The sequence below is a fragment of the Melopsittacus undulatus genome, chromosome 12 (genome assembly GCF_012275295.1).
Source record: "Melopsittacus undulatus isolate bMelUnd1 chromosome 12, bMelUnd1.mat.Z, whole genome shotgun sequence".
Taxonomy (NCBI): Eukaryota; Metazoa; Chordata; class Aves; order Psittaciformes; family Psittaculidae; genus Melopsittacus; species Melopsittacus undulatus.
This window is the reverse complement of record NC_047538.1, coordinates 4,435,960-4,462,090: the sequence shown is the minus strand read 5'-3', so window position 1 is coordinate 4,462,090 and position 26,131 is coordinate 4,435,960. Positions and strand designations below refer to the sequence as shown.

The following is a 26,131-nucleotide window of genomic DNA, read 5'->3' as shown; positions in this document are numbered from 1 at the left end:
GGAAGCTACAGCAAGATGTGGAGGATGCCCAGGTTAAATTGCTGAATGGGGGTGCTCATAACAAGAGGCTTAGAGGTTCATTCTGGTTCATCTGTTGACAGTCATCTGTGGAGGAAAGGGGTGAGCATCTTCTATTGGGCTCTGGTAGCATTCATGGCCATGGTGCTGAGGTTCAGCTGCAAGCTGGTGGCTCAGATCTGATGTGAGATGGCCCTGGACAGAAGTACCCATTTGGACTGGAAGAGTCCTTCCTTGTTTTCCTCTTGGTTGTGTTTCCATGCTGCTGCTGTGGCTGTGAAGAGGAAAACTGTATCCAGCTGGATCCTGGCTTTATTTGTACCTCCCAGAAAGCTGTGTCTTTGTACCAATGCAGCACTGGAAGATGTGAGTCTCTTCATAGCCCCTTGACTCTTTGCTATGATGGAGCTTTTGAACTCACCCCTTCAAGAAGGAAGGATCTTCACCCTGGGAGAATGCTGAAACTGCCCAGCAGTCTGAGGGCTGAATGCTGAAGGAAGAGGTGGTTTATGTTCTGAATCCCTCTCTTACCTTCCCTTTCCAGCTCAGTATTTTACAAGCTCCCTCCAAGCTCAGCTGTGCTGCTGAATCAGCAGCTCACTTGCCTTTCCCCATCCCCAAGTGGTTCTTGGCTGGCTGAATGAACGTGAACATGTGCCAGCACGAGGCTAGGAGGTGGGTGAGCTGAGCACAAACTGTGCAGGCTCAGCTTTGGTAGAGGCTTTCATTTAAAGTATCTGTATACCAACTGCTTTGCCTGGACTTATTTCCCATTCTAGGGCATGATGGAGGCTGTGCCTGTAGCAGCACCCTACATCTGAGTCAGGAGCCTTCACAGGAGGTTCTGCCACCCTACAGAGTCCTGACTGGGGTGAACCAGGAGGAAGCCTGCTGGGTTTGGAAGGGGCAGAGGAAAGCCCAAGAAGTCCAAATGCTCACCTGAAGCGGATGAATCAGGGCCTCTTCTCTGAAGAAATGGATCCAGGGTTCTAGGAGGGCTCTTGTGCTCTGCTCCTTCCAACCTAGAGCAGGCTAAGCTTGCACAGAAGGGAGGCAGAACTCTGAGGGCTGCGGGATTAGGTCCACTGTGCATATCCTGGAATGGGGAAAGTAACTGGGCTGTGCTTCAGTGCCTGGAGTCTCTGGGCAGTGGTGGAGGATACACAGGTAGAATATAAGCAGAAAAAGTGCATTCCACTCCCCTTCTGGCTGCTTTGAGGGTTTCTCTCCCCAGCAGTTCAGTTTGCTGTGGTTTGGGTTGGATAAGCTTTCATCTTGACCCAGGCAGGATCTGACGGAGATGGTAAAGCCAATTGAGTCCCAGGGGCAATGCTGAGTGAGCTGTGTCGGGCTTTGTAGCTGAATCATGTGGTAAACTCTCTTTTGAAGAGGGTTGAGAGCTGTGGTGGAAGTAGGGCAGGATGCACGCAGGTGCTGACTGCATGCAGAGGGAGGCTGTCACCATCAGGGACAACTCTTACCCTACCCTTGCCATTCTGCCTGGACCAGATCTTGGTCCTTCCCTGACTCAGTCCTCATGTGAGTGCATGGGATCTTGTGGCTTTTGCAGCATTTGCTGGGCTGCCGTTTACACCAGCATCAGAACTTGTGCCAGGCTTTAGATAGAAGGTAGTGTGCGTTGGCCTTCGCACATCATAGGTGCCCATAAGGTGGGTTTTGCAGTCACTATGAGATGAGAGTGGAGGGAAGAGCCACAGGGAGATGCCTGAGGTCTGATCCCTTCCTTGAGGTGAGGATTTAGCTCTTGGTTAAAAAGAAGATGGTATGATCCTGTTTTCTGCTGGCTTATTACTATCTCAGTCCCTTGTTTCCCTTTCTTGTCACGTGCAGGCTCTTCTGTTTCAGGATTAGAATCTTTTTCCCTCTTCCTCCTCTGTAGCTCAATAAATGGGAAATTATTATGGCTCTTTACCTCTTTCTAAAGAGAGAATATATATGCTTGATCAGGTCTTGCAGTGACTCCATTCTGTTGAAGGAGAGCCCAGGGCAATGGAAGAAGGGGCAGCTGGATGGAATGGACAGAACTGCATGTACGCACCAACTTGTCCAGATGGGATGAGCATCCTGAATATTAAAGGAATCTTAATGAAGCCTAAAATGAACTAGATTTCTCCTAACCTTTCCAGAGATTTGAAAATATCACCACCCCCCACACACCCCATCCTTGGCTCTCTTCTTGCTGTCTACCAGCCCTACATGTGAAGGGGGAAACAACACAGCAGAGTCTTGCAAGCCACCCTCTCCTCCCCATATTGGCCTCCTGAGGGCCAGAGGTTTGACAGAAGAGGGGCTGTGGCCATCTGCCATCAATGGCACCCATTGGGGTTTTGCACAGTGAGGTGACAGAGCAGGAGGTGGATCCAGCCCAGGCTTCCATGTGCCCTCCTGCACAGCTCTGCAGCATGGCTGAGCTGCTGCATGAGCCTGACCATGGCAAGGGAGTAGGAGAGTCCTTGCTCTCACACTCACAGGGAGGATGGGCTGGTGTGAGACAATGGGAGTTGCAAATTAAAGCCACGGGTCAACATTTGTGCTTCCCTTGCTGCAAGCAGGAGGCTGGAGCTCAGAGGTTCCTGTTCCCATCTCCATGTACAGGCTCTGCAGTGCTGGGAGTGCTCTGCCCAGCCTGCCAGCAGAGATGCTGTTCAGACTGGAATGGATCCTATGGGAGCTGCTCCCTGTGAGCAAAGCCACAGGCATCATCCAGGCTGATCAGAGCCAGGAAGACTGCTGTGACCCCTGTTCCTTTGCACATCCCTCTGCTGCCCAGGAGCATTCCTGCCTCATTGCTTTTGCTCTTGGTCCACGATCAGGCAGCTCTCATTCTTCTGAGGACCTGGAATTAAGGGGTGCTGGCAATTCATCTTCTGCTGATGCAAGTCCTGCTAAAATAGAAACACTGGTTAGGAACAATGCTGGTAAATTGCTTCTGGCCTGTGTGTAAATTGGTTGCAGCTATCAGGGTCAAGTAACAAACTGAATCTGCTCATTCATCCGTGAATGGGGGCTGCTGGCTTTGCTTCCCTGCAGAGGAGAACACCTCCTGGGAGTCTCTCTTGCTTTCCTCCCAAGTGTGAGTTTTCCCCCTCCTCATACCACGGGTGCAGGAACAGCTTTTGCTTCTGGCTTCTTCCGTAGCAACTTGGAAAACCCATTCCATAAACAATATCCAGCAGGGGTGGAAGGGAAGCAGGGTTGTTCAGCCCTTTCCCTTCCCACACGGGCAGTGGATAGCCCTTCAGGGACTAGAGCGGGGTCAGAGTGAGTTCTCTGTGGAGGCTGGTACGTGTGAGTGCATGCACACGTGTGTGTCTGCATGTGCTGCTGTGTGTGCATGTGTGTGCCTTTGTGGGAAGGATGAACACAGCTGTCAGTAGCTGGGGAAAAGCTATTGTCAGTTTTAAAGTGAGGAAGATGGGGTCCCTGGCATTTTTCATCTGGTAGCATGGATTGTTCCTGGCATGAGAACCAAGTTAGCTCACTGAATGTTCCTGCTGCAGTCTGAGCAGCACACTGTGAATCGCCTGCTGTCTCTAGCCTGGTGTTCCTGGAACCATGCAGAGCCCCCTCCTGCCACAGCACTGAGCTCTGGGGCTGTAGTTGGAGCTCCTCTCCCTTGTTCCTCTGCCATGGGATACCCAGAGCCTGTTCTTTCAGTGGCTGAGGTTTAAAAGGAGTCTTGCTTTGCTGAGTGCTGGAGTGTGCTTCCTTCCCCAGCTCTGTTGCTGAGACCCTTTGGCAACTGCTATGGGCTCATGGCTGTGCCTGGGGACACACATTGCTGGGCCTTGCTGACTGCTCTTCTCTTTGTGCAGGCACTGGACATGGACACAGAGGATGACCCCTTGTTACAGGATGCCTGGCTAGAGGAGGAAGATGAAGACGTAGCCTTCAGCTCACGGAAGAGGTGTGAGGGTGCTCTGTTGTGTGGCAGAAGTCCCTGCAGAGTCAGGCCCCTGCGTGTCACTCTGCCTGTGTCTGGCTTCTGGAATATTGTTGGATGGGTATTTACGAACCCCTACTGTGCTGGCTTCATCCTTTTCCTGGGCTGTGCCATCCCTGCTGTGCTTGCTGTTGTCATGTTCCTCCACTACCCAGCCCTGGATATTGACATCTCCTACAATGCATTTGAGATCCGCAACCACGAGTCCTCGCAGCGCTTCGATGCCCTTGCCTTGGCCCTCAAGTCCCAGTTTGGGTCGTGGGGCAGGAACCGCCGGGACCTGGCTGACTTCACCTCTGAAACCCTGCAGAGGCTCATCTTTGAGCAGCTCCAGCAGCTTCACCTCAATGCTTCCCACCTCGGGGTGAGCACACGGGTCAAGCGCAGCACCCCACAGGGCAGGATGAGCTCCCCCAAGCCCCATGGCCACCTCAACCCAGGAAACAGGACTTCCCGGACCGCGAGGGGTGCCCCGCGCTGGGACTACTCCAGCACTTACATCAGTGCCAACACACAGACTCATGCCCACTGGCGCATTGAGCTCATCTTTCTGGCCAGGGGGGACTCTGAAAACAACATCTTCACCACTGAGCGCCTGGTCACCATCCATGAGGTCGAGCGTAAGATCATGGATCACCCCCGCTTCCGGGAGTTCTGCTGGAAGCCCCATGAGGTCTTGAAGGACCTGCCCTTGGGCTCCTACTCCTACTGCTCCCCTCCCAGCTCCCTCATGACCTACTTCTTCCCCACTGAGAGAGGAGGGAAGATTTACTATGATGGTATGGGACAAGACCTTGCTGACATACAAGGTGAGCTGAGGGCTTTGGGTGAGGGCTGCTGTGTTATGTATCTCCAGCTAAGACGGGTGACTGCCTTGTGCAGAGAGGAAGATGCTGCTGCATCGTGCCTTGAGGATTCATCTTTTCTGTGCTAGGGCCCCTTTTCAGCCCTTTCAGCAAAGTCCCTGCAGTTTCCAGTCATGGATCACATGGGCCCCAATAGGCAAGCGAGAGGGACAAATGAGGGGGAAGTGCTGCATTGTAGAGATGACTTCTGCTGACACTTGTCCTCTGTAAATGCCTGTGGTTAACCAAAGGCATGTCAGGCTTTGGACAGACAATAGGGATGAGCTTCCTTGCACCGCAGAGCAGATGAAAGAGGTCTGTGGGCTGCTCTGGAGCTTGAAAGGCAGCCTGTGAGTCACCAGCTGGAAAGGTTCCTGTAAGAAGAGGAGGAGGAAGGTCCCTGCCTCCTCCCAGCTCCATAGCCTGTTCTGTCTCCCTCTAGTAGAGCAGAGGCTCTGGATGGTGGAAAAGAGGTGAATCATGAGGAGTCTGTGGGTGTGATGTGGCTGTAGGATGAAGCCTCCATCTGTCTCCCAAGCACAGGCTGCAGATGACAGCTATCCAGGAGCCACATAGGGAGCAGGCAAGGAATTAACTCCATCTGCTTCAGTGTGAGTAGCAGTTCTGCTACCAAAACAGGAAAGATCATAGTTTCTGGGTCTTTCTGGTGTGAACTTAAGGGTGCTTGGATTTTAGGGGCAGACAGGCAGTGTCTCTTGCTCAGAACTGAGTGCCTCCCTCTCTGCGTTCGTCACACCATCAGATGGCAGAGGTACCAGGTCATCAGAGCAGAGCCAGGACTCCTCATCTTCCATGGGTAGTATACAGTTCTTGTGCTTCCCAAGAAGCACATTGCTTGATGGAGCAAATACTATGCCAGTGTACAAGAGCTAAGTGCATCCAGTAGTGGGAGGATCAATGGGGATGTGTGCATTGCTGTTTGGGGGAGTTGTGGAGTCAGGTGGAAGATGTGTCCTTGATGGGAAACTGCATGTAGGCAGCATAGTGGGATGTGAGCCTTTGCAATACAGCTTTCCCTACCCCTTCTTGCTCTGCGCAAGGCAGCAGCAGTCAACATCATGCTGAAAGACAGGGTCACTCCCATTTTCCCTTTGTCACACTAGACCCCGTGCCTTGCCAAGTGAACTAAGCAGGACCTAACCAAAGCAGTGCTGCTTTCTGCTGCAGGATCCCTGGAGCTGGCCATGACCCACCCTGAATTCTACTGGTACGTGGATGAAGGTTTGTCTGCTGAGAACATGAAGAGCTCGCTGCTGAGGAGTGAAATCCTCTTTGGGGCACCGCTGCCCAACTACTACTCGGTGGAGGACCGCTGGGAGGAGCAGCGCCGCAAGTTCCAGAGCTTCGTCATCACCTACGTGGCCATGCTGGCCAAGCAGTCCACCAGGTGAGGCTGTGTGCACAGGGCAGGTCCTGCTGGGCAGGGGTGAGAACAGGGAAAGGCAGAGGTTGGAAAGGATGGAGTAGGGTAGGATGGAGTAGGATGCTTTACATCCTTCAGGGTGTAAAAGCTCCATCTGGAGGTTTCCATGGCTGTGCTCTGCTCTGTAGCCATGCAGCATCCAGCCTCAGCTGGAAGGCTATAGGCACAGGAGGCTTGGCATGCCAGCTCAGGCTGTTGGTCAGGCTCATGCAGTGGCCATGGCAATAATGCTGCAGATGAAGGAGAAAAAGCATCTCCTTGAAGTCAGGCTCAGGTACAGTGGTGTGAGTGAGGGTGTGGAGCATGTGGCAGAAAACCACTCATCTGCTTCTCTTTAATGCCACTTCCTACTGCAGCAGCATACCAGAAACATTAATAGAGACAATGAAAGGGAGCCAAAGACTGGATCCAGTGCCTGCCTTTCCACTCGGCCCCTGTGTAGCATTGAATCTGTTTGCTTCCATCTCACCAGTCCAATTCACCGGCTCTAACAGAGCTGCTTCTTTGCCTTCCTGGTCTGAATTTGGCCTTGGCTGGTCTGGTGCAGGAGGTGAAATGGTCCTTAGTCAAGGCATCACCCTGCGGATCCAAAGCTGCTTTTGCTCATGTCAGTATAATTCCTTCCAGAAGTGTTTGCTCTTTGTACAGAGATGGGGAGGGCAGCTTCAGGGCAGGATAAGTTTCAGGAAATGCAGGGATTTTTCACCTGTATGACTTTGAAGAGAGCTTTGCTCAGTGCTTGCGAGAGGGAGATGGTAAAATAGAGCTAAAAGGGATAAACGAGCAGTGCAGCATCCAGACAGCTGAGGGAAGGCAGTGAGTCCCAGTGTCAGTGCACCTTCTCCAGCTCGCTGCTGCTCTGAATCTCAATAGCTCCTAGAATGAAGGGATATGGATCTTCAAAAGCAGAGTGAAATGCAGGCAGCCACAGAGTGTTCTCAGCAATGGGCTGCAGTTATGGGAAGCCAGAAGGGAACTGGGGCCAAGGCTCAGTTCTGAAGCTGGGATTCCGGATAGCCTCCTATGGTGCAGCATTATTGTACTCCTGGTGAAATTATCTTGGATTACTTCCGCTCAGTGCCTGCTTCCAGAAGCAGAGGCTGGTAAATCACATGGTTTCTGACAAGCTCTCACTCTGCCTGCATCCGCTGGTTATTACCTATGTGCTTAATATAATGAGCAGTGATTAAGATTCCAGATGGAATTGGCTTTGGAGGCTTCGGGAGCTGTTAGTGCCAGATACACACCATACACTGGAAGCATGCTTCAAATGCCTCGACTCTTGTACACTCAACTCTTCCTATTCCTCTTCCTTCCTTCTTATCTTCCCATCTTAGCAAAGTCCAGGTGCTGTATGGAGGGACAGATTTGTTTGACTATGAAGTGAGGAGGACTTTCAACAATGACATGTTGCTGGCCTTCATCAGCAGTAGCTGCATAGCTGTCCTGGTCTACATCCTCACCTCCTGCTCAGGTAGGCTGTAGCCACGGCTGCCCTGCTCTCACACAGATCCAGATGTGTTCTGACTCCCTGTGTCTGTGCAAGCCTCAGGCTCTGATGCCCTCCCACCAGCCTGGCTTTGTGGCCTAGAGGCATGCAGAAGGACATGCAGGGCTGATTCTCCAGAGCAGGGGTTAGTGGGCAGGGTGGGAGAAAGGCTTACAGGAGTAAGATGCAGTTTTCCATCTTACTAATGCTGGTGTAAAGCTGATGTAATTTCATGGATGGGCCTCATGGGAAGAGGATCTCTTGCAGCCCTGATCTGTTCTGTGTCACCAGCACATTCTTGGGAAGCAAGTATCCCAACAGGGCAGGTGAGAGGTGTCTGTTCTCCCAGAGGGTGGCCTGTGGTGCTATATTTTTCCCATGTTCCTTTTCTCCTGTAGTGTTCCTGTCATTCTTTGGCATTGCCAGTATTGGGCTAAGCTGCCTGGTGGCTCTGTTCCTGTACCACGTCGTGTTTGGGATCCAGTACCTGGGCATACTCAATGGTGTGGCTGCCTTTGTCATTGTGGGGATTGGTAAGCACATCCTTACTCAAAACCTCCCTGTGCTGCCTGGCCATAACTCCTGCCTGCAGGTGATGGTGGCAAATGCAGATTGAATTTTCAAGCCCTTTCTCTCCATTACCTGCAAGTGAGATATTTGCAGGTCAGATGTTGAGGGGATCTTTAGCTTGTGTCCCTACTGTGAGCAGAGCATCACAGTCTTCCCCTCTTCTCCCAGGGGTTGATGATGTCTTTGTTTTCATCAACACCTACCGCCAAGCCACCCACCTCAAGGACCTGCGGCTGCGCATGATCCACACCATCCAGACAGCAGGGAAGGCCACCTTCTTCACATCCCTGACCACGGCTGCAGCATATGCTGCCAACATCTTCTCTCAGGTACACTGCAGCTTCACATTTGGGGCCTTATGTCAGAGGCCCTAACAGAGAGGAGCTGGCACCACCGTCTTTCTGCCCTTTCCTCCAACACATGGCTTACTTGCCCTAAGGCTGTCCTTTATCTGCTCTAAGGCAGTGGACACTCTGTGTATCAGTATCAAAGGGAATACTGCCTGTGCCACTGATCTAACAGGATCTAGTGGCTGTCAGGCTCCAGCTCAGCTCTTTACCTCAGCTAACTACCATGGCTGAGGTCCGTATGTGCTATTTTCATGTTCCTCTAGATACCTCTTTCTAACCTGGTGGTTTTTCAGGTGTCCTGCCCCAGTTAATCCATGTTCTCTCTTCCTGTAGATCCCAGCCGTGCATGACTTTGGACTCTTCATGTCACTGATTGTGTCCTGCTGCTGGGTAGCTGTGCTCTTCACCATGCCAGCTGCTCTTGGAATATGGACCCTTTATGTGTCCCCATTAGAGAGCTCCTGCCAAACCAGGTGAGCTCTGGAGACTTCTCGTGTGGATGGGATGCTGTTGTGGAACTCATGGCCAAGGCTGTGCAAATCTTGCCCCACTTTATGCCAGTCATACATCTTCATAGCATCTATGGAGTATTAGAGCCATTTGTGTTCTCAGAGCACTTACTGCACAGCTAGATCCTCAAGCTGTGGAGGCACAAGCCCTGCAAGGCAGAGAGATCAGCATTGCTCCTGACTGAGCACAGGCAGGGCATGCAGATTTGTTCTCAGAAGTCAGCACATTTCCCCTTGCCCTGCTCCTTACCCCTGCAGATGACCTGGCCTGATTTAATTCATTAGCAAGGAGATGAACTGCTGAAATCGCCATCACTCAGCACCCAGCTCTGACGGCTCAGCCCTGCTCTGTGTATGCAGCTCACCCCCTGACCTCTCAACAATTAGCAATGGAAATGGCTTGTGACAGTGCCTGTTGTTATCCCAAGTAATTAGAGCAGGCTGCTGCTCCTCTCCTTGTCCCTGGAGGAACCCACTGGTAACTCTTTGCAGGGTGTGCGGCTTGAAACTCATGTCTTTGTCTCCTTCCCTCCTCCAATCCAGCTGTAATCAGAAGTGCACCAAGAAGAGTGCCTTGCACCTGGCTGAAGATCTCTTCATTGCCTCAGAAGCCACCTCCAGAGCAGGCAGAGAGACACTTCCCTACCTTGATGATGACATCCCACTGCTCAGTGTGGAAGAGGAGCCTGGTATGTGCCTGCTGTGTAGAGCCTTCCTGGGGACCACACTGCCCTGTTCATCCTGCAGTGTTTCCTGTCCATACTTCAGTTTCCCTACTTTTAAGCTGGAGATTGTGCTGTCACAGGAGGTGGAGGGGTCTGAGCTTGCTAACAGTTGTAAATTGCTTTGAGATCTTCAGTGGGTGTTGATACCTACTTTGCCAATCCTCTTGGGTCTAATGTGGCTTGTACTTTCCAGCTGAAAGCACTGATTGTGACATGGATACAGCCATGAACATCTAATCTGTAGTACCAGAACAGCTCACCTTTGAGCAAAGAGTTTTTTCCTCTTCCCTGCCATTCAGAGCCCTGCATTTGGGAAGCAGGAGGGAGAACACTTTGTTCTCCTGCATCACCTCCTGAGGGCATCTCCTCAATCACAGCAAGAAGGCAGCAGTTACTTGCCTGAGACTAAATAAGTAATCTAGAAGAGCCTAGACATTCCCAGTATGTTGTTAGCAGGAGATAATCCTAGCCGTGATCAAAGCTAAAGGTACTTACAAGGCCATGCTCTTGTACTTGGCTTTTAGAACTTGCTGGGATCTCTTCCTTTTAAAACAGCCAACAGAAGAGGTCTGGGCACTGAGTAGCTTTCAGGCCTAGCAGCAACCTGGAACTGGAAGCAAATGGATCCACAGCTGAGAGGGCATCAATCCCACAGCAGTGTGTGGAGCCTCTCCCTGCAGAGCAGCCTCTGAGCTGCTTTTGGGAGGCAGACAGCTAAGCTTTGGCTCTGCGCTGCAAGAGCTGCCTCCTTAGTATGCCAGAGCTATGTGCAATGGTAATGTATGGAAATAACCCCTTCCCATCCCTTGAGCAAAGTCAACAGCAGGATGCTTTTCTCCAGGGGCCCTTGGGCATCATGTAACTTGTGCAGTAGCAAAGCAGCTTGTTCCAGTTGGTGACCAAGCATGGTTTGTGGGTCAGCCATGCAACACACCAGGCACACGGACCCTGCTACAGCAAGTGCCCGCTTCTCACCTGCAGAGGACAGTTTCCTAAGCATCTCTGAGCTAAAAACATCAGATAGTGGCCAGGCTGCTGTCAGGAAGTGTCTAATTAGCTGTAAGATATGCTTCATGGTACAGGGACAAACTTGGCTTGGCCCAAGAAACATGCAGTGGCTCTGTGACCTTATGGACAATTCCAGTGGGATCTGGCAGAGGAAGAACAGCCTGAAGCATAGGCTTAGGACTGAGCAATGGATTTAGAAGCGTAGCTGTCATGTACAGTGACTCAACAAGGATGCTTCTTGTGGCAGTCACCGCCTCTGCCTGGGTCTTACTCCATGTCTTTAGCTTGAGTGAGTTGTACAGCACCTTGCAAAAGATGCTGTAAAGGAGAGCAGAAAGCTATGAGAGACACTCCTGACACTGAGCACGGAGACTACCTTTGATTTCTCTCTCTTTCTAGTTTCCCTGGAAATGGGGGATGTCCCCTTGGTATCTGTGATGCCAGAAAACCTACAGCTCCCTGCAGAGAAGAGCAACCGGGGCCACTTGATAACTCGTCTGCAGGAGCTGCTGGAACAGTGGGTGCTGTGGTCTGCAGTGAAGAGGAGATGGGTGATTGTGGGTAAGGAAGGAGTGGGGTATTCCATCTGCATGGATTCTAGAGGATTTAACAGCATCTTAATAAGTCCCTAAGCCTTGAATATTAGTGACAAGGGACTGTGAAAAGGGACACAGTAGTTGGCTTCTGGCTCAGTGGGAGTGTCCCAGGGACAGTCAGTCCCTAAGGGAACTGCATAAGGAACTCTGATGCTTTCCATCCCTCTCTTTTAAGGCAGATCTGACATAGCAAGCCCTGATGGGGTTTTCCAGGCATGGCAGACCAGCTGCCAGTGTGCTTGAAGGGCTGTTCCTTTTTCCTGCTGAAAATACCCTCTTTCTGCCACAACAATGCTGTCTGAGTGTGGCCTAGGAGCAAAATGCGCATAGGGTCCCACACATTTACAGCCTTCTCCTTGCAGGGCTCTTTCTCCTGGTTTTGCTGCTGTCCATATTCTTTGCTAGCCGCCTCCATCCAGCTAGCCGTGCTCCAGTCTTGTTCCGACCAGACACTAACATCCAGGTGCTGCTAGACCTCAAATACAACCTGAGTGCTGAAGGCATCTCCTGCATTACCTGCTCAGGTGAGAGTGCTGGACCCCAGACCATGGTGGATGCAGCCTGGCCTAAGCCCTGGGCTGAAGGAGCTGAAATGTGAGCTAGAGACCAATGTTCCAATATCCCATTGCACACTGGGAGAGGGATGCTTGGGTGGCCTGTAGGAGTGGAGTATTTTGAAACATCTTTCCTGCTTTAGTCAGGAGCTGCCTGAGTGTTTCTGCTGCAGCAATTCCTTTACAGTCAATGAAAACTGCCTGTCTATATATGCTGGTGACACACCAGTGACCAGCTGAGGGTCTGTGCCTCTGTTCCCTGCTAAGGGTCTGGTGTTCAGTAGCAGAGCTCAATAGCAGTGTGTGCAGGGCTGGTAGCTCTCTTGTCAGGCCATTTACTCTTTCCTTCCTGACTAACCTTGTGGGACAGGTTTGTTTCAGGAAAAGCCCCACAGTTTGCAGAACAACATCCGAACCTCCTTGGAAAAAAAGAAGAGGGGCTCAGGGTCACCCTGGGGAAGCAAAGGGAGCATAAGTGATACAGGACAGCAAGGTAAGTGGGCATGGTAACTCTGACCACGTTTGGATCCAGGGCACAGGGATTCACTCAGGTGAAAACTGAGTTACAGGATCTCTGAAGAGCTGATGGGGAATAAATCTCTTCAGCCCCTGTCCTGCTGAGCCCTAGTGCTGGATGCAAGGGGAATGTTACAGTTCCCATTCCCCTGAATGCCTACTGCTCTCTAGGTCATGGTCCTGTAACCCCGGTGGCAATATAGTGACAAATCCCTCTGGTCTACATACAGCACCAGGAGCTCAGAGCTTTTGCATCCCAGTCCTGTGTCAAAACCTTGTTGACAGGCCATGAGGAGAATAAATTCAGCCTGCTTTGCAGGGGATTTTGAGGATAAAAGAGTTGTTGGGCCAGGTCCCGAGCTGACATGAATCAGTTAAGCCATCAGGAATTACTGAAGCTTAGGATATACTTATGAAAACCTGTGAAAGCCATGCTGTGCTGCTGGAAGGCAGAGCCTGTGCCTGCTGCCCCACAGGAGATAGCACATCAGAACAGACCAGAAGAGCCCTCTGCTTCGATGCTGTCTGTGTCTGTAGGATTCAGTGATTGAGAAGTACCACTCGCCCTCATACCCTCTGTCTTCTTCAGATCTCCAGGGGACTGTGTACATCTCCAAGTCCAGAAGCAAGGGAAGGCCGGCTGTCTACAGATTCTCACTCAATGCCAGTGTCCCTGCCCCCTGGCAGATGGTGTCACCGGGAGACGGGGAGGTGCCTTCATTCCAGGTGAGTCGCTCCAGGGGTGTTGGACCCCTCTGTCAGGTGTGCAGCACTCAACAGGTGAGCCCAAGAGCCTCCTCCTGTCTCTCCACGGGGTTGTAGGTAGCTCAGGGTGAAGTTTCATAGACTCGTAGGGTATTGCAGCAAGGTGCTAACACAGAGAGCATTGTGCCCGGCATCGTAAAGATGACTCCTTGTGGTGCCACAGGACTTACCTGCTGTTAGTGTGATGTGACTGTTAGCAACAGGAGCAGAAGTGTGGGTGTTTGTGGAGATCAGATGAGCCCTGGCATCGTCAGCTGAGCTGTTCTAGCAGGAACTGCTACTGGGGCAGCTCACAGCCTCCTGTCCATCCATAGACACAGGCAAGCAGCCAGCACTGCTTGTGCACAGGCCTTGTTGGTCACACACCCCCAGGAGGACTCACTTTCAGATGTTCCTCACCCTGGACAAAGCAGCCACCATTCAGCCTAGGCCATAGAGAATGGGGGTGGTTTGGGGCCCCATCACACACCAGGGAGGGGGCTGGCTGGGTTTGTGCCTGCAGTGCTCATTCTGTGTGGCTGTGTCAGTGCTCAGGGAGGAGGGGTGTGTGTGATGCTAATGTGCAACAGGCTGCAACCCTGTGGAGTTAAGTGTCTGTTTTCATTAATCCATTGCTTAGGTGTATAGAGTGCCTTTCGGTAACTTCACCAGGAAGCTGACAGCTTGTGTGTCCACAGTAGGGCTGCTTAAGCAGACGAGCCCCAGGAAGTGGATGATGACCACCTTGTCCTGTGACACCAAGAGAGGCTGGAAGTTCGACTTCAGTTTCTACGTGGCCGCCAAGGAGCAGCAGAGAACACGGTAACCTTACAAAACCTCCCCGGGGGCAGGCAGTAAAACCAGCACAGCTGAGAGGCTGATACGCTTTGCTTAATGTCCTGTGCCAGTCCTGCTCTCCGTTGGTGACACCCATGGTCCTAGGAGTTGCTTTGCTATGTTTGTACCCCATCTTTGCAAAGTTACTTTGCAGGCCTGTAGCATCATTAACATGCCAAAGGCTTGACTGTGACTGGGGCCTTCTTTGGGTGGCAGAAAGACACTGCCCATCTTGATCTTGAACTCTTGGGCTGAATAGGCATCACAGAGCATAGAATGATTAAAGATCCAGGCCTCGGGTTGCTCACCTTTTCCTTTCCTTCTGTCCCTGAGCACATCTGTTTCCATGTAAAGCTTTGGACACGTCTTTACTGCCTCTGGTCCCCCATAACAAACTTTCTTTGCTGCACAGGAAGCTGTATTTCGCCCAGTCGCACAAGCCCCCTTACCATGGCCGAGTGTGTGCAGCACCTCCTGGCTGTCTTCTCAGCTCTAGCCCAGATGGACCCACTAAAGGCATCCTTTATGTTCCCAGTGAGAAAGGTAAGCAGATGAGGACCTGTTCAGCCACCCCTGGCTGTCAGGTCCACAGAGTCAGACCTTGGTGTTTTTTGCTGCCTTCTGATGTAACCAACCTTTCTTCTGGATTTGCCAGCAGCACCCAAAGCAAAGCTGTCAGCCACATCTGGATTTAATCCTTGCATGAACACGGGCTGTGGGAAGCCAGCAGTGAGGCCACTGGTGGACACAGGAGCCATGGTGTTCGTGGTGTTTGGTATCAGAGGTGTTAATCGCACAAGGCACCCAGACAACCACGTCATTGGAGACATGGTACACACATTCTGCATGCTCAGGGCTGATGAGTGAAGGGTGGCCTCCCTGGATGGTGTTTACTTAACCCCCACAGCATAGGCAGCATGGTCCAGTGGTCTAGACAGATGGAATAACAGCATGGTCACATTGTGATGGGTCAAAAGTACACTGCTATTTTTACCAAATTCACAATTAATGGACATCAGGAAGCCCTCACTGAAATCACTTCAGACTTTCCAGAAAATCCCTTTCTGAGTGCAGTATCTGACCTTCTAATTGTGAGTCTCAGTTTGGCTTTCCTTAGCAGTTCAGAAGCAAACCCACCTTGAGCTCAGTATGACAATCTCCCTGCAAATTGAAGATCCAGAGAACTGATGTTTTCTATAATTGCTTATCTTGTTTTGAGGCATTAACATAAGAAAATACAAATCAGTTACTCAGAGGAAAGGTTACTGAATGTGACTCCTGAAGAAGCAGCTCATCTCCCGGAGCTGATACCTTGACACGTTCACTGCCTTTCCCCAGAAAACTCGTGCTTCGCTCTGGTCACTTGGCAGATGCACCTCAGCTTTCTGCTCTTCTTCTTCCTACTTTCTTATCTGGGAGCACTGTGCAGATCAGCCTTTGCTTGTTTCTTTTGAAGGGGACAGTGTGAAATGCAGGCAGTGCAGTGGGCACAAAGCTGGAGCACTGCCAGGCATTCAGAGCTGCTCCTTAGGCAGACCCTAATGGTTTGGCGCATGGTGCCTGTTCATTTATCAGTGCTTCTGTCACACTGCCTGACTTTTGGGGGGACACATGTACTTTCTTCCTGTGCTGTCTAATAAGGCAAAGATGTCTGGTGGGCTTTTCCACCATACAGCCTGTGGTTTGTGTAAGTTAGTCCCAGGCTGTGTAGCTAAGAGAGGTTTCAGCTTTTGCCTTCTTGTGCCAGTTGCTGTGTATCTGCCTCACATGTGGTTCTCTTGTTGTTGTGTCTCCTTGTGAAAGGGCAGCGTTATCTACGATGACAGCTTTGACCTCTTCAAAGAGATTGGCAACCTGTGCCGCCTCTGCAAAGCCATTGCCAGCAACACGGAGCTGGTGAAGCCAGGAGGGGCTCAGTGCCTGCCCTCTGGTAGGTAGGACCAACACCAGCACAGGGTCCTTGGGGAGAACCTGGGTCCCTGGGTGGAGACTGGTTCTTGCCCTCCAGTCTGAGGAGTATGGCTGCTAAGGGCTTTTAAATGTTCAGGTCCTGGCTTGATAAAGCACGGAAAGGGGAGGTACCAGTCAGTAGTGGATGCAGACAGTGCAGGGGGAGAGGGCATTTCTCAGCAGTCAGCTAACATCAGTTCTGCAGCTCTGCTTGCAGCAGTATTTGTTTGGGCTGGGGTCCTCAACAGCAAACCAGAAAGGGTGGCTGCTTCTTGCTGCCTCTTTTTCTTCCACAGTAACTTGACCGTTCTAGAACAGGCCTCTGGTCATGCTTTCTAGGACATAAGAGAAATGATCTCTTTGACTCCAAAGACACTGGGTATATTCTTCAGGATTTAATCCAGTGTAAAGAAGAACAGAACTGCATCCATTCTTTCCAGTCTTAGGTATTGCTTGTGATACGCAATCTTTTGGACAAGTAAATATCTTTTCAACAGCTCCTGAATAACCAGCAGATCACCCCTGATCTCATTGGGATGAGGCTGTTCACTGCCCCTGTGGCTTCTAACCAGTGACTGTCTCTTCCAGTTTCAGAGGTCACAAGGTTGTGGAGATGAGTCTAGGAAGTGTATACTGGCTTCAGCCAAAGCCAGTCTCATGCCTGGAGAAGATCCCTGCCAGGCCAGGCAGACAGCTCAGCAGTGCCTGCTGTTTGTGCTGCTTCTGACAGCTGGGGACAAAGAGCAGTGGTGGTGTCCTGTCCAGTGCTGATGGCACAGAGTGCCTTTTCAGGCTAGCAGCAGCTGAGCACTCTGGTGCTGAGACCTCAAGGGCTTTGGCAAGGGGAAGCAGCTGCTGGCAAATGGGCCCTGCATCTCTTGTGTGTGTATTTGGTTTTGGGGTGTTTTTGTGGGCTGGGTTCTCCCCTGTTCTAGTGTGCTTCCTTTCTCTGTCCTCCATCCCTTGCTTTTTCTTTCTCTCCAGGTTACAGCATCTCCTCCTTTCTGCAGATGTTGCACCCTGAGTGCAAGAACATCCCTGAGCCAAACCTGCTGCCTGGACAGCTCTCTCATGGGGCAGTGGGGGTGAAGGATGGGAAGGTGCAGTGGATCTCCATGGCATTTGAATCGGTGAGCACATGGCATCGTCCTTCTGAACAGTTACTTTGTGTTATTTCTGGGGGTTTAGCTCTGTTCCTTCCACTCTGGCCACTCATTTGCAGCCATAATTCAGTGTTTGTGCCTTGTTGCACTCACAAGGTGGTAGAAGTGGCTGCTAATGCCACAACTTGCTCTTACCATGGGAGTGCAGGCAAAGAGCTGCAACTCCAGCTGGTTTGTTCTACCTCTTCCCTTACAACACATACACTGCCCAAAAGAGCAGACACGAGAATAACATGTTCATCTTGTTACAGACAACCTACAAAGGGAAATCTTCCTTCCAGACGTATGCTGACTACCTGAAATGGGAGACATTCCTACAGCAGCAGCTCCAGCTCTTCCCAGAGGGCTCTGCTCTCCGGCACGGTTTCCAGACCTGTGAGCACTGGAAGCAGATCTTCATGGAGATCATAGGCAAGTGACTGCCATGGTTCCATCCCTGAGGAGCCCACGCTTTCTGATACATCCTCATTGCACACTCTGTCCCATCTGATGGGCACATGTTGTATCTTCAGTCCCTTACCATTGCTGTGCAAATTTGTACAGCCTGTTTCTGCTCCAAGTAGAGTACACTGTCAAAATCCTAGGCAGAGCCTAGGGAAATAGAGGAGGGAAGGAACTCTACCCTGCTGATGTGAGAGACAAGAAGTTGATCACCAGCTTTCCACTTTAATCCTCCCCTTCCTGTGTTCTCCAGTGTGAGTCCCTGCCTGACTTGTTGCTAGCAAGGGACATGGTGCCTTTCTCATCCCAACTGTCACCTTCCAGGAGTCAAATTAGGTGGCTTTTCTCTTGCAGGAGTGCAGAGTGCCCTGTACGGTCTCGTCCTCTCGCTGGTTATCTGTGTGGCTGCAGTAGCAGTGTTCACCACTCACATCCTGCTGCTGCTGCCCGTGCTGCTCAGCATTCTAGGTAAAATCACAACTCCAATGTATTCAGCTTTCCCTTTGCCTGAAGTTGGGGGGTTGTGGCACTGATGAGTCTCTGCTGATTTTAACCGAATTGCTCTTACTCTGAGTAAACCTTTTTGGCTTTCCAGGAGCTAGTCCTGGAAACACCCAAGTGAATGGGAGAAACTCCACAAACACACACTGAGAAAGATTTGTGTCTTAATTCCCAGTGTGCTTTATCTACACAATCCCTTCTGTTTGTTGAAGTAAGGGGTTTAGCAACACAAATGCCATCCCTGCCTGTTATGTATAATAATGTGATTAAGTCCCACATGCTCTGAATCACAATTGCACTACTTCCCAAGGATCTGCACCACTGCTGCTGTTTCCAAGCAGTGGGAGATTTGAAAAGCTGAATATTTTAGTAGTTTTGTTAGTATTTGAAGCAAATGTGTAAATAGTTCCCTCTCCCTGGCTGGTGATTTGACGAGATTGTGGTTTAAGTGTGTTGCTAAACTTCGCAGTTGAAAAATCAAATCTGTCATTTTGAAACCACTTTAGGCTCCCACACATGGCTCACAAACGTCACTCTTGCCTTTAAGAAAAGCCTGCATGTGAGCGCAGACTGTGTGTAACTCTAGCAAGCAGAACTAAGGGCCCTCTTTCCTGCAATGCACATGTGCACACATGCACACTTGCCTGGGCTTGGATTCATAATCCTCAGTCTAGATTGGCATCAGTCTGTCAGTTTTGCCAAAGCAGCCCCTTTTCATGTCCCATGTCTCTGTCCCCATATTGAATGGTCCCTGTGGCAATAGAAGGTGAGGAAGTGCTTGCAGGGAGCATATAGAGAATTTGGACTGGCTAGAATGCAGAACTGCAGGGGTAGGATACCAGATGCTCCAGTGACTGACTTCTGTCAATAGGGCTTGAGCAGCAGTCCCAGACTCCTTTAAATGTGCCTAACATGACCTTTTTCACACAGGTGTGGTCTGCTTGGTGGTGACCATCATGTACTGGTCTGGCTGGGAAATGGGTGCTGTGGAAGCCATCTCTCTCTCCATCCTTGTTGGCTCCTCTGTAGATTATTGCGTGCACTTGGTGGAGGGCTACCTGCTGGCAGGGGAGAACCTGCCACTGCACCAAGCAGAGGTGAGCTCTTTCCTTCCTATAGCCTTTTATCCACTCCCCTTATGCCCTCCATGCCACTTGGCCGTGATGCAGGACCTCAAGCACGATGGTCAAGAGAGGATGTGTCTTGCCACCCTCACAGCACACCCAGAATGCTTGCTGCTTGTCCAGCCGGCTGATCAGAGATTGATGTGCACCTGAGTACAGTCAACCCAGCTGAGGTTGCAACCCTCAGTGCAGCCCCATATGCTTGTCCCCACTCCCCCTAATGCTGCTGTCCTCGGCAGGACCCCGGAGCGTGCCGCCAGTGGAGGACGGTTGAAGCCGTGCGTCACGTTGGGGTAGCCATCGTCTCGAGCGCCGTCACCACCGTCATCGCCACCGTCCCGCTCTTCTTCTGCATCATCGCCCCTTTCGCCAAGTTCGGGAAGATCGTGGCCCTCAACACGGCAGTCTCCATCCTGTACACGTTAACTGTGAGCACAGCCCTGCTGAGCATCATGGGGCCCGGCACCTTCACCCGCAGCAGGACTTCCTGCCTCAAGGCTGTGGTGGGGGTGCTGCTTGCTGGCCTGCTGGGTCTGTGCATCTGCCTCGTCCTGCTGAAGAGTGGATTTAAGATCCCTCTTCCCAATGGGACAGCCCTGTAGACCCTATGCCAAGAGCCATGTGCTCTGTCCTCTTGCTCCCTTTCTTTTTTCTTTTTCTTTTTTTTTTAAAGGATATTTTTTGTAAGAAAAAGAGAAAAAAAGCCCTAAAAAAAACCAACAACCCTTTTCCAGAAGTCTTTAAACTCCAGATGCACTTTATTTTCTAATGGGTTTTGCTCTAAACTTGTATTTATTTTGGGTAGTGATGGATGATGGACAGTGAGGGGTGTCCAGCAGATGCCCCAGCCTGTGAGGAGGAGGGGAAGAGGTCTCCTCTGTTTTCTTTCTGCTTTTCTTTCCTTTTTTTTGTCCGTCTTTTTTAATGAAGAGCTTTCTGGAACGGCAAAGCCAAAGGGGAGAGGTTGGGAAGGCCATCTGATCCCTTTCTAAACCCTTCTCTCTGTCTCTCCCCTTGGTCAGCACTGCAACAATGACTCTTGAGGTGATGTCCTACCCCCATGCCAAGCCTGTGCCTCATTACCCAAGCCTTGGAAAACAGCAGGGAGCTGTTGGACAGGCCTGGGAAATAGGGTTGTCTGGACCCCTTTGCTGTGCCCTGTGCCCAAGCTAAACCAGCACTGAACTTGCTGCAGAGGAGCTCTTATCATGGGATTGTCATTGTGGGATCTAAAGTAGAGATGTTGGGTGGCACTACCTGCTTTCCTCATTTGTGGAGGGTGTCAGGATGTACAGCTTTCCCTTTCTTTCTGAAGGAACAATGCACCTTTCTCTGGAATCTCTTGGGTTTGTGAAGAGCCACCAGGAAAGCAGTCAGTGCCCTCAGCAGCCTGCCCTTTTCTCCCTCATCTTGGTGTTCTTTAGGGTAGAGAGAAAGCAGACAGCCTTGAGGTCCCTGCAGAGCCTTTTGGTCTTAACCTGAGGATAGAACCATAGAATGGCTTGGGTTGGAAAGGACCTTAAGATCATCCAGTTCCAACCCCCAAATGAGCTTTAGGATGTCCCTCAGTTGTGGAGACATGAGGGCAGCAGAGCTTCAGCCTGCAGCTGCTGCCTGCTCAGAGCAGATGGTTTATATTACAGTAAAATGAAGTCACAAACTGCTGCCATTAACAAGTACATTTTAAGCATCACTGATTCTATCATATTTTTAAAATTGAAATAGCTAAGTGTGTGTATTGATATGCAGCACATCTGGCCCTTGGCAGAAGAGGAGGGGTTGGGCCTACTTGGAGATGCATTAAACATTATTTACAGGGATGCCAATAGAGGGGGGTGGACAGAAAGCAGCCTGACTTCATTTGTTTGCAGATATCATGTCCCTGATGGCTTTGTAGTCTCTGTCTGGATTGACCCCCCTTTTTAAGATGAGAATTCCAGGAAGCCCATCCACATTGTCAGCCAAGTTCTGAGGACTGTGCTGCTGAGACAGACGAGCAGCTGCTTCTGCTTGGCTCAATGCATCCCAGCTCTGGTCTCTGCCTCAATGCATCCCTGCTCTGATCCCTGCCAGTCTTACACCTTCACATCATGTCATTCCTGTGAGACTGGATTAAATGTTTGTTCTTAAAGGAGGCTCTCCAAGGTGGCAGCTGGAGAAGAGTGCCAGGACAGGACTCTTGTTGATGCTAGGGGCAATCCAGAGCAATGCTGCTGCAGGCAGTGAGGGTGGTGAGAGCAGAACAGACCTGTTCTTCACCACCCCATGGTGCAGCTGAGTTACCCTTTCCTGCAAAGTGTGAAATGTTCCTTGGCACCTACCCCTGATCTGCACCAGCTCCTTCATAATGAACCCCTTGGCCGTGGATAAGTGGCTCTGGGAAGGGTTTTAGATTACCTTTAAGCTGTGCTGCTGTGCACGGTTCAGCCCCAGCACTGATCTGTAAACCAGGCTTTCACCTGTCCTCCAAATTGAGCTACTGGTGGTGTCCTCAGCACTGTGTCAGCGACCGTAGAGGGCAGTGTGCTGATGAGAGCCATGTGGCTGTGCGGGTGCTGCAGGGGTGAGAAAGGTGGCCCTAGTGCTGCTGCTAAGGGTGCTCTGGCTGGTGGCTTGACCTGAATTTAGCTAATGCTTCCGATTCCTTGGAGTGATTAAATCCGATGGATATTTCCAGGTCACCAGACAAGAGAATAAGGTGCTGACTGCACCCTTAAAGGCAGTTCCTTCTTCTGAGAGCATGAAGAAACCTTGAAAGGCCTTTAAAACAAGGCATAGATGTGCATTGAATCCTGCAAAGTTTAAAGCTCATTTAAGCCCCTGGTGTTCTATGTTATAAAAAGGCTCTGTAAGCCCCTCCACCCCAGAGTGATTCTGGACACACCATGCTGGGACCATGCATTGAGCCACTCTTGGAAGGCAAAGACTAATTTCAAAGTAGTGGGAAACCTTTCATGTCTCTTGAGTCTGATCTGGCAGGGTCTGATCCACAGACAAAAATAGCAGAGTTCTTGGCACCTGACGGGATCTGTCCTGTTTTCCAGAGCAGGCAGGTTCAAAGGACAAGCTAGCATATTCCCTTCTCTCTGCCCAGCCCAGGCTCACTCAGTGCAGAAGGTATTAGCAGGAGCAGGGCATCACCTTGCCCTTGTTTGTTGTACTGGGACAGCTATGGTTGGAGCAAGTCAGAAATGAAAGTAACAGACTGAGGTAAGTGTAGAGCTGTAGCAGATGCTTCACAAAAGCATAGTGAGAAGATCATGCCCCTCCAGCAAGGAAACTGAGGTAAGGAGAGGAGGAGGAACTTACACTAGACTGTAGCAGAATGGCAGAAGAGCCAGGAGGTGATCCTGGGTGATTCTTCTCACTGCAAAGACTCATTGGATGTTGGTAACCCAAAAATGTGATTGAATACAGTCATAACACTTGTCTTAAGATCTAGCTAGCCATTTGTCCCATAACTATTTCACTCTGCACAGCTCCGTGGTCAGGGTAGCTGGTGCTTTCTCCATCTACCATGGAGTGAAAGAGGTGGGGTCCAGCCTTCTTCAAGCATCTGTGGAGACAATAGATCAGTAACAGGTGTGTACATCTATCTCCATGTAGGCAGCATCCTCCTTGGGACTAGAAAACACTCATAAAATTATAGAGGTAAGAAAATGGATGGGTTTATCTGAGCAAATGTAAAGGTAGGGCTGACAGCCCTGCTGGGAATTGGTGCCCTAAGGCAGATGCTTGTAGCAATAAAACACAAGTCCTCACCTGTCTGGCACTGTTCTGGGAGCAGATGCTTGCCCTAAATTAATTCATCCCATATCTCTGCCTCTGTTCTTTCTGTGATGACTGCTCTGTTTCCAGACCATCTCTTGGGTCCTGTTGTTTTGCTCAGCAAGAATTAGCCCTTTCTGTGGTAGATTCTCATGCCTAAGATGCTCAGAGTCTGGACTGAAGTGGCTGAAGATTGTCTCAGGGAGAATTTCTTCGGCAGAGGAAGGCTGGGATTTAAAATGCTCCATATGAAGCTGTCAGGTTTGATGGATTTCAACAATAGAATGCAGCAGACCAGCCTTACTTGAAAGAGTGCTCTGATTTTCCATTTCAAAGCAATCTTGCTGCAATTAAAAAGAGAGGTACCCGAGTTCTCAGTTATAGCACCCTGCAAGGGAATATTTCTGTTAACTGCCCACTCCCTCATTTCTACTAAATCCTGTTTTGAGGGTTGCATTCTGAAAAGTTGATGATAGTGTTTCAGGATGGGAATCATCCTGAAACTCTGCAGTCTCCTAGAAAAGGGAGCAGGTCCTGTCCTGACCAGCAGCTCTCTCCCTGCCAGCCCTGCCAGGCACAGAAGGACACTGCTGCCCAGTGCTGAAGCACTGTGATACATGCAGAGAGCTGGTGTTGCTGCTCTTTGCCTTCAGTGGAGCTGCTGAGTGTGTGTACAAGGCTCCCCATGGCTGTGGACACTCAGGGGGAGAGCCTCTGTTCACAACAGACCTGTCAAAATCAGGTGGCAGTGTTCAAGGCCAGGCTGGACAGGGCTTGGAGCAGCCTGCTCTAGTGGAAGGTGTCTCTGCCCATGGCAGGGGGTTGGAACTGGGTGATCTTAAGGTCATTTCCAACCCAAACTATTCCATGATCTCATGACTTGAAAAATCGGTGTCAGAGAAAGGAATAGACCCCAGTCTCATTCTATTTCCTTATGTTGTGGGGTTCTTGAGGTGCTGGATTCAGGGGGAAGTCTGTAAGGCAACTGGGGGATCAAGTTTGGCCACTGACCTCAGCACTGACCTGCAGGTCAAGAAAGGGGATCAGTGGCTGAGCTGGGCTGTGTTTCTCAGTCCCTGCTGGATCTGAAACTATGCCAGAGCAAAGGCAGCCTGAGAAATCTCCCCAGCAAGGACAGACATGTGGCATGCTTACAGTGTTACCATGCCACTGATATGGCAGTCTGGATGCAGTGGTCTCCTAAGGGTCCTGGATTTGTCTCTGCTGGAGCAAACTGGGATATTGCTCTGTTGCATCTAATTCCTTTAGCTTGTCCTGCACTGACTTTTCTTCCCGGAGCAGCCTGCCCTTCTGGAAGATGATAAAAGGCATCTTCTTTAACCCTGTGGTATGTATCAATCCTCCCACACTGTCCAGCTAGGAAGCTGTGCTTGAGTGATCTGCAGGACAAGTTCAGCTTCTTTGCTACTTCCAAAATCACCCCTCACCCCAGATAGCACACAAGCCATAGGTCACAGGCTTTTCAGAGGCTGCTGCTAACCAGTACTCAGGGTCCTGGAGCTAAAAGTCTTTCAAGGCCTGTCTCCATCCTGAGGATGCTGTTGTTTGGCTGTTTGGCTTTCCTCTCCTTTGGGGATGGAGGCAAGAGCCAGGACCAGAGTATCAAGTACAGCAAGGTTTGCAGGGGGAAGCAGAAGAGAACAAATGGGAGGGAGGATGGTCCAAAAGCCAAGGGGAGGAGAGGTGTGAGCACCGCAAGGACGGAGGGAGGGCACTGCTGTTTCACCACGTTGTGTGCAGACCTTCGAGTGTCAGTTCTCAGAGTGATGTAGCACAATTCCCAATGTACATGTGTTACTTTTGTAAGTTGTCTCCTTGCCCTCACTATTTTCAGTGTTTCTTGATTTTTGGAGACTGTTGTAAATAAAAGATTTTGACATTCGCACGTTTGGGTCCCTCGCTCATCACCACATTATTGCTGCATGTAAATGTAGTGCTGGCCAGAGCAACACTGACACAGTGTGTAATGCAGTGGGGATGAGGCCACGTGCGCAAGATTGTCTGCTCCTGCTGCTGTCAGGCTCCTTGAAACCAATTTGCCACATCCAGAAAAGCTGATAGTCTGGAAAAGCCAGCTCAGGATTCCACACAGAGCTGCAAGAGGAGGAGGTTTAGGCAAGTCTTAGGGAGGCCTTTTACTCCTCCATTCCACACTGTGCTTCTTCCAGTACATGACAATTGCACTTCTGCAATGACTCCACGTGCAGGGGATTCATCTGCCTGCTTGGTCAAGGTTTTGCCTCTATCTTTGGCTGGCAGAAGCCAAGGGCCATACTGAACCGATGGATGCCAAGGCCAGCAGCAGCATAGGAGGAGGGTGAGGCATTCACCCCCCTGCAGCCATGCTGAGTGGGGTTTGCTCCCCATACCCTCTCATTTGGGTGTGCTCATCGCTACTTGATTACGCCACTGCTGGGATGGAGACCACCGAGCGCACATCACAGCAACAACTTCCATGTTGTCACTTCCATGGATGAGGGCAAAACCACTGGTGACATCCCCATTGTAGTGAACACCAGGAAGGCCAGGGTCATATTCTGCTGAGTAAGAAAACACTGCAGTATATACAGAAAGGAGGAATGCATTCCTTTTAATGAGAAGTTGGGCATTGCAGGTGGGGGGGGTTATGCTCAAGCCTGCTGATAGGAAACTGATGGGCAAGGCTGGGGTTGGCTCCCAACTCAGTCCCCTTCCCCAAGAGCCAGCACAATGGGCACTGTGGATCATGGGCATCAAGTGTTTCCTTCTGCAGGACTGAGGCACCTGCTGGCAGTGGTGAGTGAGAGACCAGGGCTCCCAAAGGTGGGGATCTGGGTGCCCTGGGGTATGGCAGCCGCAGACACAGGCAGAGATGAGCAGTGATTCCATAGTGCTTCTTTCACAGAAAGCTGCTGGGCTGAGGAAGGGTTTGAGACAGGGGAAAGGGATTCTGAGGATGGATTACATGGGACAAGAGCTGCTCACTGTTGGTTTCAAGCTGGCAGAGATGGGGAG

At 50.8% G+C, this 26,131-nt stretch overlaps 1 protein-coding gene across 1 annotated transcript in view; it reads left to right on the top strand.

Annotated features, from left to right (window-relative positions):
• DISP3 (dispatched RND transporter family member 3) overlaps positions 1 to 24,989 on the top strand; it is a 38,607-nt gene extending 13,618 nt beyond the window's left edge. The window contains exons 2-21 of the mRNA XM_034068364.1: positions 3,855 to 4,791; positions 6,016 to 6,235; positions 7,609 to 7,745; positions 8,159 to 8,293; positions 8,499 to 8,659; positions 9,014 to 9,153; positions 9,733 to 9,878; positions 11,322 to 11,483; positions 11,881 to 12,042; positions 12,443 to 12,565; positions 13,178 to 13,314; positions 13,973 to 14,154; positions 14,582 to 14,712; positions 14,828 to 15,000; positions 15,973 to 16,099; positions 17,104 to 17,249; positions 17,534 to 17,693; positions 18,078 to 18,191; positions 19,155 to 19,321; positions 19,588 to 24,989. Of these exons, the coding sequence (XP_033924255.1) occupies positions 3,864 to 4,791; positions 6,016 to 6,235; positions 7,609 to 7,745; positions 8,159 to 8,293; positions 8,499 to 8,659; positions 9,014 to 9,153; positions 9,733 to 9,878; positions 11,322 to 11,483; positions 11,881 to 12,042; positions 12,443 to 12,565; positions 13,178 to 13,314; positions 13,973 to 14,154; positions 14,582 to 14,712; positions 14,828 to 15,000; positions 15,973 to 16,099; positions 17,104 to 17,249; positions 17,534 to 17,693; positions 18,078 to 18,191; positions 19,155 to 19,321; positions 19,588 to 19,950 (4,014 nt within the window). The 5' untranslated portion in view covers positions 3,855 to 3,863 and the 3' untranslated portion in view covers positions 19,951 to 24,989. The remainder of the gene's footprint in view (positions 1 to 3,854; positions 4,792 to 6,015; positions 6,236 to 7,608; positions 7,746 to 8,158; positions 8,294 to 8,498; positions 8,660 to 9,013; positions 9,154 to 9,732; positions 9,879 to 11,321; positions 11,484 to 11,880; positions 12,043 to 12,442; positions 12,566 to 13,177; positions 13,315 to 13,972; positions 14,155 to 14,581; positions 14,713 to 14,827; positions 15,001 to 15,972; positions 16,100 to 17,103; positions 17,250 to 17,533; positions 17,694 to 18,077; positions 18,192 to 19,154; positions 19,322 to 19,587) is intronic.
• The last annotated feature ends 1,142 nt before the right edge of the window (positions 24,990 to 26,131 follow it).